Source organism: Plasmodium yoelii (genome assembly GCF_900002385.2).
Source record: "Plasmodium yoelii strain 17X genome assembly, chromosome: 11".
Lineage (NCBI taxonomy): Eukaryota > Apicomplexa > Aconoidasida > Haemosporida > Plasmodiidae > Plasmodium > Plasmodium yoelii.
Genome location: NC_036183.2, coordinates 394,059 through 409,639, shown reverse-complemented (window position 1 = coordinate 409,639; position 15,581 = coordinate 394,059). Strand labels below are relative to the sequence as shown.

The following is a 15,581-nucleotide window of genomic DNA, read 5'->3' as shown; positions in this document are numbered from 1 at the left end:
AGGAGGGAAAAAAAAAGTCGTAAAAACCTAAAAGAAGGCAATTTAAATGTCGAAATGAAATAATTTAAAGTAAATGAGAAATAAAATAAAGTGTGTTATGCTATTATATAAATGGAACAAAAATATATGATCGTGTTTATGTGTCATATTCGTTTATGCATTTGTACATGTACTATCTTCATTTGTATGATTGGTTCATAAATTGATAATAATGATCAGAATTGATAAGAGCATTGTCTTGATTACATATATGAAAGTAATATGCATTTTTCATAATCGAATAAAATATTATTTGTTACATTCGTAGCCATTATAATTTTTGGATTATACTTTTTTGAGATATTGCGATTCGAAATATTAGTAACATAATTGACCAAAGATGATTGAATATATTTTGGCTGTATTTTTCAAAAAAAAAAAAAAAAAAAAATTTTAGTATACAACTTTTTTCCATTACTAGCTATAGTTGTACATATTTCAAAGAATTTATTTTGTCAAATTTAAGTCAAAATACATATTTGATTCCATTAAAGATTGTTGGTCAGATACAATATATTCTCTCTTATCGTCGTGATTAACTTGTTCGTTTTTAGGTTTTTGAGTAGTACCGCAAAATAAATTAGTATTAAAATTAATTCCAAGGCAATTATTATTACTAGCTAAAATTTCATTTGAATATGTATGTTCAGGAAATTTATTTTCATAATTTATATCGGGTATTTTAAAATTATCAGTATACACATTTGCGCCTAGGCTAGCATGTTTATATTGTCTATTTTGTTGATCATTATAAATTAGGTTAGGAGGATTTCTTGGTACCATTATAGAGGAAGCTTTATATACTATATTATCGATCAACTTATCAAAAAATGATATTTTTTTTATGTGTGTGTTATTATTAAAATTTTTATTTTTGAGTTGTTTTGAATTTTGTTTTAACAAAAAAGACCATTTAACTTTGCCAATATTTTTTTTGTCAACACATATTTCTACCTTTTCATTATTTTTTTTGAATAATATAATATGTCTTAACATTCGATTAGTTACTTTAAATTTATTTAAATATTTAAAAAAGTTTTGTTCTTCAAAAAGATAATTAGTAAAGGGTAACTTAGTAATTGATTTAAGAAAAATTAAAGCTTGATCATATGACATGGTCAGAATTTTTTGTTGATGATGATATAAAATAGCTAGACTAAATTTAATTAAAATTTTAATGCCAAATAAAAAAAACATATCCCATAATTTTAATGTATTTTCAAAACTTAAATCTTGAGAAAATAATGTCATAAACCAATTTATACAAAAGAAATCGATTTTTATTTTTTTTCTTTTAAAATAATAAAACAATTTAGGCATATAAGCTTTTATTAATATATTTAATTGATATATAATTTTTTTTAATTGTGGAAATTTATATATAAACATGCCTTTTAAATTAAACCCTTTTAATAAGGCAATAAAACAACGTATTGCGTCTAAATTATTTTGAAAAACTAATAACAATATTGCAGCAACATAATTCATACCTTGACAATAACCGATATCTTTAAAATATAATGAACATATTTTTAATATATTTGATAATTTATTTTGCATATCTTCTTTTCGATTTATAAAATATGGATTATTTGGAAATGTTCTATTAATGTCTTTTTCAATTATATTATCATAACAACTTTTTTTTTTTTGATATTCATTATATTGATTTTCATTCATATATATATTTTCAGCTAATAATATAGCTTTCCAAATAAATTTCCTTTGTATATTTTTTATGAATTTATTTTTATATAATTGTTTTAGATTATTTATTGAATGAACTTCAAAAAATAAAAGTTTACATGTCATTGAAACTCTGTTTCTTTCTTTTTCGTTTAAAAAGGAAATAAAATTAGTTCCCAAAATTATATTTAAGCATGGACTAACAATTGCAGTTTTAAGAAAATTTCTTAAATATCCATCATTATAATAAGTTAAATATTGATTATCTTCGTTACTCTCTTCATTTTCTATATTACAAGTTTTTATATTTTTATCATCATTGTCTTTTTCATTTTCACTTTGTTTATCTTCATTACTGCTATAATTTTCTCGAAGATCAATAAATGTTCCATCATTTATGTTACATGTATTATTACTAGTGTTATGTGCAAAGGTATTTCCATGTTTCTTTCCTTTTGTAACCTTCTTATGTATATTATGTATTATACGATTTTTTATTGCTTCATATTTATTCATTTCTTTGGAAAAAACAAACAATATGTCAACATAATTTTTCGGAACATTAAGTTTTCAATTTTTTTTTTTTTTCTTTGTTAAAATAAGTTATATAATAATTTTTGGTTGTTTCATCTTAAGGGTGTTGAAATATATGACCATACCACATACATACTCATGTATGTACACTTTTAATTCAATTTATTTTTCGATAATTATAACGTTTTAATTTTATTATTTTTTTTGATAATTTTTATATTAGACGATTTTTTTTTTTTTTAAGCTATCGATTGTCAATGATCAGGCAAAATGTACATTTGTTTAAGTTTGATTTTAAAAGTTAAAAAAAAAAAAAAAAAAAAATTTTATAAATTAGGAATATTATAGCCAAACTAATAAAATGGACAAATTTGAAGAGAGAAATTGAAAATAAATTATTTGTAATAAATTTTGTTTCCACTCTTAGTATATGTATTTAGAAGGTTATGATATTTTACAAAAATATTGCCTTATTTTATTTGTGTTATTTTAGAATTATATTTTTATAAACAACAAATTATTTAGTATTGTATTAAAAAAGAGAAAATTTAAATAAAGGTGATAAAATAGTATATGTTGATAAATTATTTTACAATTTAAAAAAAAAAATGTGCACGTTATTCATATTTGGCTTGTTTTTTCTGTGAAAATAAGTTTATTAAAAAAAAAATATTATGGATAAAAGTATATAAAAATGAAAAGCGAGCAAAAGCAATATCATCCGTATATCATCCGTATATCATCCGTATATCATCCGTATATCATCCGTATATCATCCGTATATCATCCGTATATCAAATTTAAAGAGGAGTTATGAAAAAAGAATGTGAAAAATTGGACATAATAATTTAGTCAATAACATGTGTGTAAATTGAGGACGTTTAAAATATATTGTATATGTTCTCATACATTTTTAAGGAAATATTTTTCTCTTTTTTTTCTCTGATAAAATACCATTATTGTTGTTATATTTTAATTATTATTTTTTTTTTTAACAATGAGGTTTACTTGTTTAAGTTGGCAAAGTAGTAATGGAACATGCTGAGGCATGTATCACAATATGTATCACAATATGTATATTATGTATCATAATTTATGTACATATAATACATATTATGACATTTATATTATGACGTATTTATAGTTTTATTAAAAATTGCTGTCGTGTGTGTACTCAATAAATTGCACAGAAATATATGTCTCCTTATGGTATCTCAAAAAAGTGAAAATATAAATCGGCATGAAAATTGTTATTAAATATTTGTCCGTTATATTATTGATTTTAAAATAAATATAGGGATATGTAGATAGATGAATATATTTTTATTTACTTATTTATTATTTCAAGTTTCGTTTTTTTATATGGAGATTGGTGTTATTTGAAATCTATTGATCATTTTTTTTTTTTCAATGTTGTTATATAAGGTTGGTATGTTAAAATGTATTGGTTTTATTTTGTCATCTTATTTATGTTATTTGAATTTGTTTGGATAACTTTGGAATTAAAACAAAAATATCCAAACAAAAGAATAATAGAAATAAGTAATTTCATTAATTTTATTGAACAAACAAAAAAAAATTACAATAGTAGAATATTTCAAAATGTAGAAAAAAAAAAAATCGAAAAATTAATTGATCTGCACACAGAACAATTTGCACACAAATGTGTGAAAAATGAAATAAATAAAAAATATTATCCTCTATGCAATAAAAGAAATGAAAAAGTGAACGAAATTGATGAGAAAATATGGGATTATCCCAATCATGTTAGTTGTGATAATGAGTTATTATTTTTAGATATTCAAAAAGAGGTATTTAAAATATGTGAAAATAGTTTTAATGAAAAAATATACGAAAATATTTTTAAAAATCAAAAAAAATATTGTAATAATTCAAAAAACCCACCTTATGTTTTTCATCCAATATATTCAAATGCTGAAAGAAAAGTGAACAAATCAAACAGACATATACAGACACATCGATTTAAGATTAATAAATATGAAAATATATTTAATTATTTAAATAAAAGAGAAGAATGTATATATGAAAATAATTATATTATCCCATCTTGTGATATTAGCAAAATAAAAAAGTCTTTATTTTCTATTCATAGTACAAATTTTATAAATAAAATGTTTAATATAATAAAAAATAATGAAGAAATAAAATTATATGAATTAAATTTATTTTCTGATTTAATAGCTAGATATTTAATTGAAATAAATGGAACAATATTAAGTTCATTATTGGCTTTAAAACATTCTATGTGTATGCATATAGGAGGAGGAAACCATCACTCAAAAAGAGATAAAGGAGATGGGTTTTGTATATTTAACGATATAGCAATAGCTGTTGATTTTTTATTATTTTATAAAATTGTTAAAAATGTTATTATATTAGATGTTGATGTACATCAAGGTGATGGGACAGCCGAAATATTTCAAAATCATCAAAATGTTAAAACAATAAGTTTACATTGTAAAAATAATTATCCATTTTTAAAAAAAAAATCAACTATTGATATTGAATTAAATTCATATATGGAAGATAATGAATATTTAAAAATATATCAAAATATTTTAAATAATATTAAACCTCAAAAAAATTCTATAATTTTTTATTTGGCTGGTGTAGATATAAGTAAAGATGATGAATTAGGGTTGCTTTTAATTTCTGACCATGGAATATATACTAGGGATTATATAACTTATCAAATGGCTTTTAAAAATAAAATACCAATAATTACTCTTCTTTCTGGTGGTTATAATGAATGTGATCAAATATTATCTGAAAAGCATGCTCTCACTTTTCGGTTAGTATTATTGAACGAAAATTATTTTCCACATTTGACAAATATATGTGTGCAATTTGGCTATTTTATGTTTTAAAATGGGTATTTATTTGTCTATATAATTGTATCATTTTTTAATTTAAACATTTTATTTTATTTCATTTTATTTTATTTTATTTTATTTTTTTTATAGAGCTGCAAAAGCCGCATGGGCCACAAAAGAAAAGCATGGATAAGACCATAAGAGAACCAAAGTGATTAACTAAATTTATGATAAACTGTTAAAATAGTAAAAGGGTAAATATTGTGTTTTTTTTTATATATTTTTTTATTTTTTTTATTAAGTTAAAAACATTAAACAAAAATGTATGACAAAAAAAATATACATGGCTACGCCATATTTAAAAAGCGAAGAATATACATTTTCAAAGCATAAGCATTTTGAATTATTCTTCGAATTTAATTAAAAAAAATAATGATAGTAATATAAAAATGGAGATAAAAGTGGCACATATGCAAACAGTTAAAGATGAATGATAAAATTGAGTGATAAAATTGAGTGATAAAATTGGAGTGGTTAATTTTTCGTGAATTTTCCTAATTTTTTTTTTTTTTTTTTTTTTATTTTTCTCGAATAAATCGTTCGCATGCGATATGATAAAAGTATATATGGATATGGTTGAATTATTGTGTAACTTTATTTTTATTTCTAGAACTTTTTCTGCAATTAATTTGTTGTGTTGTAATTTTTTCTTTTTTTTTGGGACGTATAATCTTTTTGAGTGGTGTGTTTTCTATTTCGTTATTCAAAGTTATGTTCATATTTTTTGGAGGGATATAAATATTTTCATAAGATTTATTTTTTAAATAAGAATTTTTTTCTTTTATTTCTCGTTGTTTTGGATCTTGTATAGTAGACATTTTAATTTTTCGTTTATATTTTGATATAATGTTTTTATGTATATTATTAATACGTTTTTTTATAAATTGACCAACTTTTTTATTATCATTATGATTAAATATATGTTCTTTTTGATTTTCTTTTATATTTTCTAATAAAATTTCATTAAGATGTTGTTCTTTTATTTGTAATATTTTTTCATATTCATCTTTAGAATCTGGAATAATATCATTAATTTTTGAATCATATATATAATTTAAGGATAATAAATTAGATAATGAATTGTCTGATATATTGTTGGTTAAATTTTGTTTGTTTTTATTTTTTTGATGAAAAGGGTTTATATTATCATCATTTTTATTTGGATATTGTTGATCATCTATTTCATTTGTTGATTCATCTGTTGTTGAATTTAAAACATACTCATCAATATAATTATTAGATTCATTTTTATCTAAAAACTTAATTTTAGAATTGTCCCGAAATAGACAATTATCATCATCATCACCATTATCATCACCATTATCATCATCATTATCATCATCATTATCACTATTTTCCAGATGTATAGACTTAGATTTGGTATTGTTTGCATATCCAGTATGCTCAACATTTTTAGAAATTTCGTTATTCTTTTTATAAGTACGTGATTCATTATTATTATTTAATATAGTAGAAGTGAGACAATTATCATATACATCTATGTCAATTTTATCATCATTTTTAGTTTTCGTATCTAACTTTAAACATTTTTCTAAATTTGTTGAATCAGTTTGATTGTTATTTTGAGGAATTGCATATTCTTTAATTTTATTCTCTCTTCCTTTTTTATTACATACCGAATTTTCGACAGAATCATTGCTATGATTTTCGGAAGGTGATTTTTCTAAAATGGGCAGAGGATCTAAAGGTTTTACTACATCTATTAATTTAGATGATTCAAAGGATTCACTTGATTTGTTTGACTCGTTTGGCTTGTTTGACTCGTTTGACTTGTTTGACTCGCTTGACAACGGTGGGTGGTTCACCGAATCTTCAGATGCAACCACATTTGATGGTTCTTCTTTATCATCATTAAAAACTGGACCAATACTGGCCCCAAATTTTTCTATTTTAGATAATTCAATGTCATATTCTCGAACTTTAATTTCTTCACAAAAAGCAACTTTGCTAATTCTTCCATTTTTCATTTTATTTTTTTTTAAATTATTTAATTCAAGTGTTAAATTTGATTGGGATGGTGAATCATGGAATAAGGGATCACCCTTTTTTTGTGATTCTGAAACTATTTTATTATCTGATTGATCAGATTCTAATATATCATTACTACTTATGTCTGTTTCATTTTTTTTTATAGAACAATAATAATCATTGTTATTAATAAATGGTGTGTGCATAAAATTTGGTGGAAGTGTTCTTGTAGGATCTGCTCCTGTAGATTTGTGTAATTTTGTACAATGTTCAACTAGAAGTTGATAATCATCAAATTGCAAATGTAAACATAATGGGCAATGATAATGTGGATTAATAAATAATCTTGCATTTCTTTTCATTTTTTTTTTTTTTTTTTTCCATTTTTTAGAAGCATTGTAAGATGTAACTCCTGCATCTACTTTTTTTTCTGATGGGTTCTGTTCATTATTATCATGCTCTAATTTACAAGGAAATATTATATAACCACCTAAACTTTTTCTATTATTCCAATGTTCATTTAAATAATGTATATAATTTTTTACATAAACATTAGGTGGATAATATTTTTGATCACATAATGGACAAAAATATTTTTGCCAATCTGGATTTCCATATATTAATCTTTGGTCCTCTAATGAATGAAAAGCTTCAATTCTTAATGGCATAACAGATGATCTATGCATTTCTTTATATATATTAGTTATGTATGGTATTTCATTATTTAATTTTTCTGCTTCTATACGATTTTTTATAAGGCTATCTGATAGTTCGTTGCCTTCTCCGTTATCTCCTATTTCATTATCTCCTATTTCATTATCTCCTATTTTGTCATCTCCTATTTTGTCATCTCCTATTTTGTCATCTCCTATTTTGTCTAACAATAAGTTTGTTTTTGTGTCCATCTCAGTTATATTCTTTTCGTGAATGCTTACCTTTTCAGATGTGTCATTAATATCGTTATCTTTGAATGCTACATCTATTGAATCTTTTTTTATAATATTATTTTCGTGCATCGATTTTTGATCAGAATGTGAATCAATATTTGTAAAAAATGCATTATCAAAAATTCCTTTAGTATAATTTGTGTATTCTTCTATTTCTAAATATTTTGTATGTACTTCCTTTTTTTCGATAATTAACTTGTTTTCAATTTGTTCATCCATATTTTCATTTCTACTATTAGTAGCATAATTTTCTGGTGTACCATGACATAAAATAGATTCAGTACAATTAGAATCATGTGAATCTACTTGGTCATATAATGATACAATTTTTGAAGTACTTAATAAAAAATTATCACTATCTTGATTATTAGGAATAATTGAAATATGATCTAAATTATTTAATTGGGTTCCTATTTCTGTGTCTATTTTAGTTGTTTCACTATTTTCTGGAATTTCATTTTTTTTAATTTTTATATCTATAATGTCATTTGTATAGATATCAGAAGTTTCTTTTTGACTATTTGTATTATTTTCAGATTCATTTTTTTTTCTTCTTCTATTTATATAATGTTTTTCATATATGTTAATATTTGTATCTTCTTCATAATTTGGTCGAACTTTTTTTCTTATTATTGATGATTTTGATTTTTTATTTGAAGTAGTAGATTGGTTTATTTTTTTTCTTTTTACATCTTCAATAGTATGTTCAAAAGGAGTATTATCAGATTCAATATAAGTAGATGTATTTTTAGTAGAATCATTTTTTACATACTTATTTATTTTGTTAAAAAAAACATTTTTCAATTTCCTATAAATCATGTTAGTTTTATCATTATCTGAGATTTCAGTTTGTTCTTGATAAATATTATGATCAATTTTGGACTCAATTTGAGAATTGTCTTTTTCTATATTTTCTTTTTCTTGTATTGAATCTAATTGAACATTAAAAGTAAATAAGTGAGTCAGATCTTTTTCTTGATCATACAAAATATTTTCATGATATATATTTTCTTCATTTATTGGGGTAAATAATGATAGGTTATTATTAGTTGTTTTAAAATTATATGATGAACTAAATTGAATCGGTAAATTATTATCATTGTATATTTTTTTATTCTCTTTATTTATATCAAAACAATTTTCTTCACAATTTATAAAACTTCCCAATTCATCATTATTTATATTTTCGTCATAAATAAATGAATTAAATAAATAATTGTTATTATTAACATTAGTATAAATATATTCTTCTTCATTTTGTCCATTTTCATCAAAATCATTATTATTTAGGGAAATATCAAGATTATCGTTTGAACTTATAATATATTTTCCCCGTTTTTTTTTTTTTCTATTTTTAAAAATATCATCATTTAATTCGTCTTTAGATTGTGATGCGATTGGTTCTGTATGTTTCTTGTTTTGAAAAATGGTTGAATTTTGCGAATTTTGACAATTTTGGCTATTTTGACTATTTTGACAGTTTTGACGATTTTGACAATTTTCATGACTTATAGCATGTGTATATTCCCCAACCCTTTGGGAATCTTTATCTTTGGTATCATTTATTTTTTCACCATTCCAAATAAAATTTAGATGTGGTGGATTTGAAAATAATTCTAAGTGATTAGTATTGTCAAGATATTTATTTTTATGATCTATCATTTTTATTTTAGTATCATAATTATCCAAGCATGTATTATTGAAAATTGTATCTTCATTTGGGAATTTGGTTATATTATTTTGCGATTCGGATTGTGTAGATGTTGTTATATATTTGTAATTATCATCATCATCATCACCATCATCATTATTATTATTAGTGTTTTTGTTTTTGCTTTCGCTTTTGCTTTTGTTATTTAGTACATGATCAGGAGGAACTATCGTTTTAGTTTCCCATTTATTATCGTCAAAATTTGTTAAATTTGAGTTTTGGCTTTTATTGGGTTTAATACTAAGTAAGGGGTTGTTTTTTTTTACAATCTCAATTTGCTCATCAATGTTATTTGTAGATTCCATTTTATTTTGTTCGATTATTTGATTGTTAACTATTTGAAATGAATTGGATCCCAAATTTTTTCTTTGTTTATCTTCTCTTTGACCATCGACATTTTTTTCATTTTCACTAGCTTTTTTTTCACTAGCTTTTTTTTCACTAGCTTTTTTTTCACTAGCTTTTTTTTCACTATTTTTTTTTTCACTATTTTTTTTTTCGCTATTTTTTTTTTCGCTATTTTTTTTTTCAGTATTATTTTTTTCGCTATTTATTTTTTCACTATTTATTTTTTCACTATTTATTTTTTCACTAATTTTTTTTCCACTAATTTTTTTTCCACTAATTAGATCTTCCTTGTGGCTTAAATCAGAACAATCTATTTTATTGTTGATGTATTTTTTAGAATGTATATCGTTTGTATTTGGTTGAGATCCACTTATGGGATATGTATCATCGTGAATGGTCTTTTCATTTTCTTCACTTTTCATTCGATAAAATTTTGATTCGAGATTTTCTTTTTTTTGAGAAATTATTTTATTTTTTTTTTTCGATGTTTCACAATTTTGTTTAACTATTTGTTCATTCTCAAGTTGCTTTGCTTCATCGATTTTATTATCATTATCCATTTTTATATTTTCAATTTTTTTGTCTTTGCATTCTTTTTCTGTTAGCATAGCAAATAAATTAAAAGTCTTATCCTCGACATTCTGCTTTGGGTTTTTATCGCAATTTATTTGGTCTTGATAATTATTCTGTAATATGTCACTCTCATTTTTTTCGCCTCCATTTTGTTTGCCTCCGTTTTGTTTGCCTCCATTTTTTTCGCCTCCATTTTGTTTGCCTCCGTTTTGTTTGCCTCCATTTTTTTCGCCTCCATTTTGTTTGCCTCCATTTTTTTCGCCTCCATTTTGTTTGCCTCCATTTTTTTCGCATTTATGACAAATTAAAGGATCTTCTGTGCATGTCATAGTACAATGGGTTGGTTTGTTTTCTTCACATTCAGATAAAAGAAAAGTTTTTTTATTTATTTGTGAATATTTTGAAAAATTCCAAATATTATCAATATTTCCAAAACTATTGTTATGAGTATTATCATATTTTAAGTCACCGTTATTTATAAATTTGTTAATTATATTGTTATATTTATCAGCTGGATCCATTAAATTTATTTTATTTTCATCTTTGTGAGTTTCTGTATATTAAATTGAGAAGGAATAAAAACAAAACAAATTTTATGAAGGTGTAAATATATGCAAAAAAAAAAAAAAAAAAAAAAAAAAATAGAGGTTATATATAGATAGAATAAGTTTGTTATTTATTTAGAGAAAAAACCAAATGATAATAAGGTCATTACCTAATAAAATGGAAGAAAGTTGTTCCAATTTTTTATATCCATAATTTAGTTGTGAAGACTTTTTATTATTATCGACATTGTTTATTTCTTTTTTATTTCCATCGTTTCCATATTTTATATTTTGTGATTGTCTATTTTTTGAAAAATTACTAATTTGACTCAAATCTGTTTTATAATATGATTTTATTTGAGAATTAAATATTATATTATTTTTTTTTAAATTTTTTGACATGATATTATTATTTATATAATTATTTTGTGTTTCATTTTTATCATTATTATTGGGTATATTTGAAATGTTATTCATATTAGGGGACATTTCAAATTTTGGGGGTGGGAATTTTTTTAATAAAATATTCATTGATATATTAGCTTTATTTTCCAAATTTTGTGATAATTCATTTTCTATATAAAAAGAAAAATATGAATATTATTATTTCCAACATTTATATTATTCAGGTTAATTTTGACAAATTGGGAAATATTAAGATAATGCACATTGATCATATTTTTATCATTATTTTTATCATTATTTTTATTATTTTTTTTTATATTTTTTTTATTTTTTTATCCGATTTATTAGTAAAAATGGTGATATATATTTTATGCATAGTTCTTACCTGTATTGGGGTTGCTAGAAATGTGACTGTATTGAGTTCTTACAAAAGGTGGTTTATTTAAATTGATATGATTTAGTGGGTTGAAGCTATTTTTTTTTTTTAATCGGTTATTGATATTTTTCACGGTAATGTTATTATTATCATTGTTATTGTTTTTATTGTTTTTATTATTTACTTGCTGATCATTTAACTTTATTGTATTTTCCTTTTTGTTTGGCTTTTTATAATTTGGTATACTTTTTCTTAGGACCAGATGTTTGCCAACAACCTTTTCTATAATATTTCGAATAGATGAATTGAATGGAATTCCGGGTTTAGGATTTATAGAATTTTTGAAAAATAAGGATGTTTTTTTTTCATTATTTTTATTTGTGTCTATATTATAACTTAATTTTCTTTTTTTTAAGAATTCTAGTTTATCTTCATTTTGAATCAATTCAATGATATTTCTCGATTTTTGTTTTTTTGTGTTATCAGTTTTTACTATGATATTACTTAACATGTCTTTGTTGTTTTTTGATAAGTTATTTTCAACTTGTGTATTATAATTAAAAATTTCGAAACTTCTTCTTTTCATTTCATCAAGCTTTAATCCGATTTGTATGGATTCATGTCTTGGTTTTAACATTGTATTATTCATTTTATTTGTTTGGAATAAATTATATTCTTTTGATTCAGAATTAAAATTTTTTTTTAATATATAATTTTGGCAATTCACTCGGTCATTTTCTATATTAGATGTGATAATAGAATCTGTAGAATCCATTGGTTTAACAGTTATAAGTATTTTATCACCATCTTGACAGGTACCACTACTTTCAACAATGGTGTTATTATTATAATTGCTATTTTCACTATTATTAAATTTTTCACTATATTTATTGTCGTTATAACAGTTTCCCAAATTATTTTGAACATTTCTATTTTTTGAATCCATTTCTGACTTTATATTATTATATGACTGTTTCATTTGAGGCATATTGTAATTAACAAATTTACGATCGTTCAAAATGTTAAGATGGTCAAAATTGTTAAGATTGCCAAAATTGTCAAGATGGTCAAAATTGTTAAGATGGTCAAAATTGTCAAGATGGTCAAAATTGCCAAGATTGCCAAGCTGGGCAAGATGGTCAAGATGGTCAAAATTGCGAATATTTTCATTTTTTGTAGTCTCTTTCGAATAAAGGTCTTGATTTGGTAAATCATAAAATTCATTATTTCCTTCAATTATATTGTCATTTTCATATTGTAAGGAAAATAAATTATTATCTTTGGAATTATTCAAATTTATTTTATGGTGTATGTTAACTTCTTTAAATGTTTTTAAGGTTTTAGGAAAAAGCATATTCGTTTTTTTATTTAAAAGCTCACTATTGTCTATTTTTAGAATTGTTTCCTGATTAGTATGTTTATTAAAATGATTTTTTTCAGAAGAATTGTTAATTGTAATATTTGAATTATTTTTCATTTTTATATTTGTTAATGATATATAACTTTTTGTACTTGTAATTTTACGAATATTTTTTTTTTCTATTTGATCAGTATTTTTACTATTTTTATTTTTAATTAATAAGGGTTTTATTTCATTTCTAGGATAATAACTGGTTGATTTTGTTTCTCTTTTTTCACTAATATTTAATTTATTTAAATTTTTTTGTCCATTTTTTATATACATAATAGATGGCGTCTTTGATTGTATTGTTGTTTTTTGTGTATAACTTAACTGGTTATAATTAACTGAGTCAGATTTTGAATCTATATTATTAGACAGCTGATCATTTTTAACAGATGCGTTTTCTATAGAATTAAAATTCATAGGGATCGATAATGAATTCATTTTTTCGTTTATGTCATTTATTTTTTTTCCGTTTACGTCATTTATTTTTTTTTCGTTTACGTCATTTATTTTTTTTGTATTTTCCTTGTTATTATATATATTATTAGATGATATAGGATATGCCACATTTTTACATGTTTGGATATTTTCATTTTTATTTTTTTTTGTAGGAGGAAGTTCATATGGAATAATTCTCTTAAATTTTTTTAAATTTTTATTATTTTGTGAATCATTCTTTTTTTTATCAATAATTAAACTATTACATTCTTGTTTTGTTTTCATTATGTTATTATTTATTACAATTTTTTTATATATAGATGTTTTTATTTCTTCTGTCTCATTTTTTGGATTATTGATCATATTGGTTTTTATCTTAGTTGCTTTTTCTTTCATAATAGAAGATAAGTTCTTATTAAAAATGTTTTCTTTTAATATTTTTTTTTCAATTTTATAATTCACAGTTGAATGAGTAGGACATTTATCATCATTCCCTTTTTGTCTCATTGTTTCGAAACTGTTTTTATCATTATTATTGCCTAAAGTTTCTACAGGATAGTTGATTATTTTTTTTTTTTTTTCTAAATTGTGTTGATTTATTTCATTTTTATCTGTCTTATTATATTTATTTATCATATTTACCGAAGAAATATATGTATCTTCATTTGTAATATTTTTTTCGTTTAATAAATTTTTTGTTTTTAGTGTATATTTGTTAGAAACATTAGTTAATTTGTCATTTTGTTTTATTATACTTTTCAATGTATCACTGGAAATGGTATTTATGTTTTGTTGGGTTAGGGTTTTATTTTGTTGGTTTTGGGTTTTATTTTGTTGGGTTAGGGTTTTATTTTGCTGGGTTGGGGTTTTATTTTGTTGGGTTAGGGTTTTATTTTGCTGGGTTAAGGTTTTATTTTGCTGGGTTAAGGTTTTATTTTGCTGACTTTGGGTTTTATTTTGCTGGGTTAGGGTTTTATTTTGCTGACTTTGGGTTTTATTTTGCTGACTTTGGGTTTTATTTTGCTGGGTTAGGGTTTTATTTTGTTGGTTTATATCATTTTCTTTGTGATAAATATTATAAGTATAGACGTTATTACTAAAAGAAGAAGTTTTATCATTTTGATTAGGGGTGTTAGAAAATTGTTTTATATTTTTTTGTAATTTTTGGACTATGAAATTAATTTGATTATTTGAATTTTTTGAAATATTTGTTTTTTCTTTTAATTCCAAATTTTTAAATATGTGTGCCCCTTTTTTCTGTTCTATTGATTTATTAATTCTTCTATTCATGTTATAGTTATTTAAAAAAAAAAAAAAAAAAAAAAAATTATTTCCATTGGTGTTTCATTATTTTAATAACTGTCTTTGAAAATTAATTGACAATTTTTTACAAATGCCAATGTATATGTCTATATGGATTTTATCAATGTCAACATCCCCTAATGCATTTTTATATGTTCTTATATGTTTATACGAATATAAGAAAAAAAAAAAAAAAAAAAAAATATTCAATTATATATTAATCAAGTTAACAAAATTTAGAGCTATGGTTTAAAAATAGCATATACATATATATATATGTACTGTGTTATTTTACAATTCAATGCTTTAAATGTGAAATTTTATTTTCATGTGTATATTTTTTTTTTTTTCAATCTAGCTTATTTTATAGACGAATTTTATTTATTCTA

At 22.6% G+C, this 15,581-nt stretch overlaps 3 protein-coding genes across 3 annotated transcripts; 1 reads left to right on the top strand and 2 right to left on the bottom strand.

Moving 5' to 3' along the window:
* Positions 1–486: 486 nt before the first annotated feature.
* On the bottom strand, positions 487–2,241 carry PY17X_1107400 (GTPase-activating protein, putative; the record flags this gene model as incomplete). Its single annotated transcript, XM_721782.2, has 1 exon — positions 487–2,241. One exon carries the CDS (start codon positions 2,239–2,241, stop codon positions 487–489), a length of 1,755 nt encoding a protein of 584 aa, XP_726875.2.
* Positions 2,242–3,698: 1,457 nt separating this feature from the next.
* PY17X_1107300 (histone deacetylase) lies at positions 3,699–5,286 on the top strand (the record flags this gene model as incomplete). Its single annotated transcript, XM_721783.2, has 2 exons — positions 3,699–5,071; positions 5,244–5,286. 2 exons carry the CDS (start codon positions 3,699–3,701, stop codon positions 5,284–5,286), a joined length of 1,416 nt encoding a protein of 471 aa, XP_726876.2.
* Positions 5,287–5,734: 448 nt separating this feature from the next.
* On the bottom strand, positions 5,735–15,180 carry PY17X_1107200 (conserved Plasmodium protein, unknown function; the record flags this gene model as incomplete). Its single annotated transcript, XM_022956444.1, has 3 exons — positions 5,735–11,274; positions 11,437–11,841; positions 12,057–15,180. The coding sequence occupies 3 exons, from the start codon at positions 15,178–15,180 to the stop codon at positions 5,735–5,737; spliced, it is 9,069 nt and encodes a 3,022-aa protein (XP_022812352.1).
* Between the last annotated feature and the right edge of the window lie 401 nt (positions 15,181–15,581).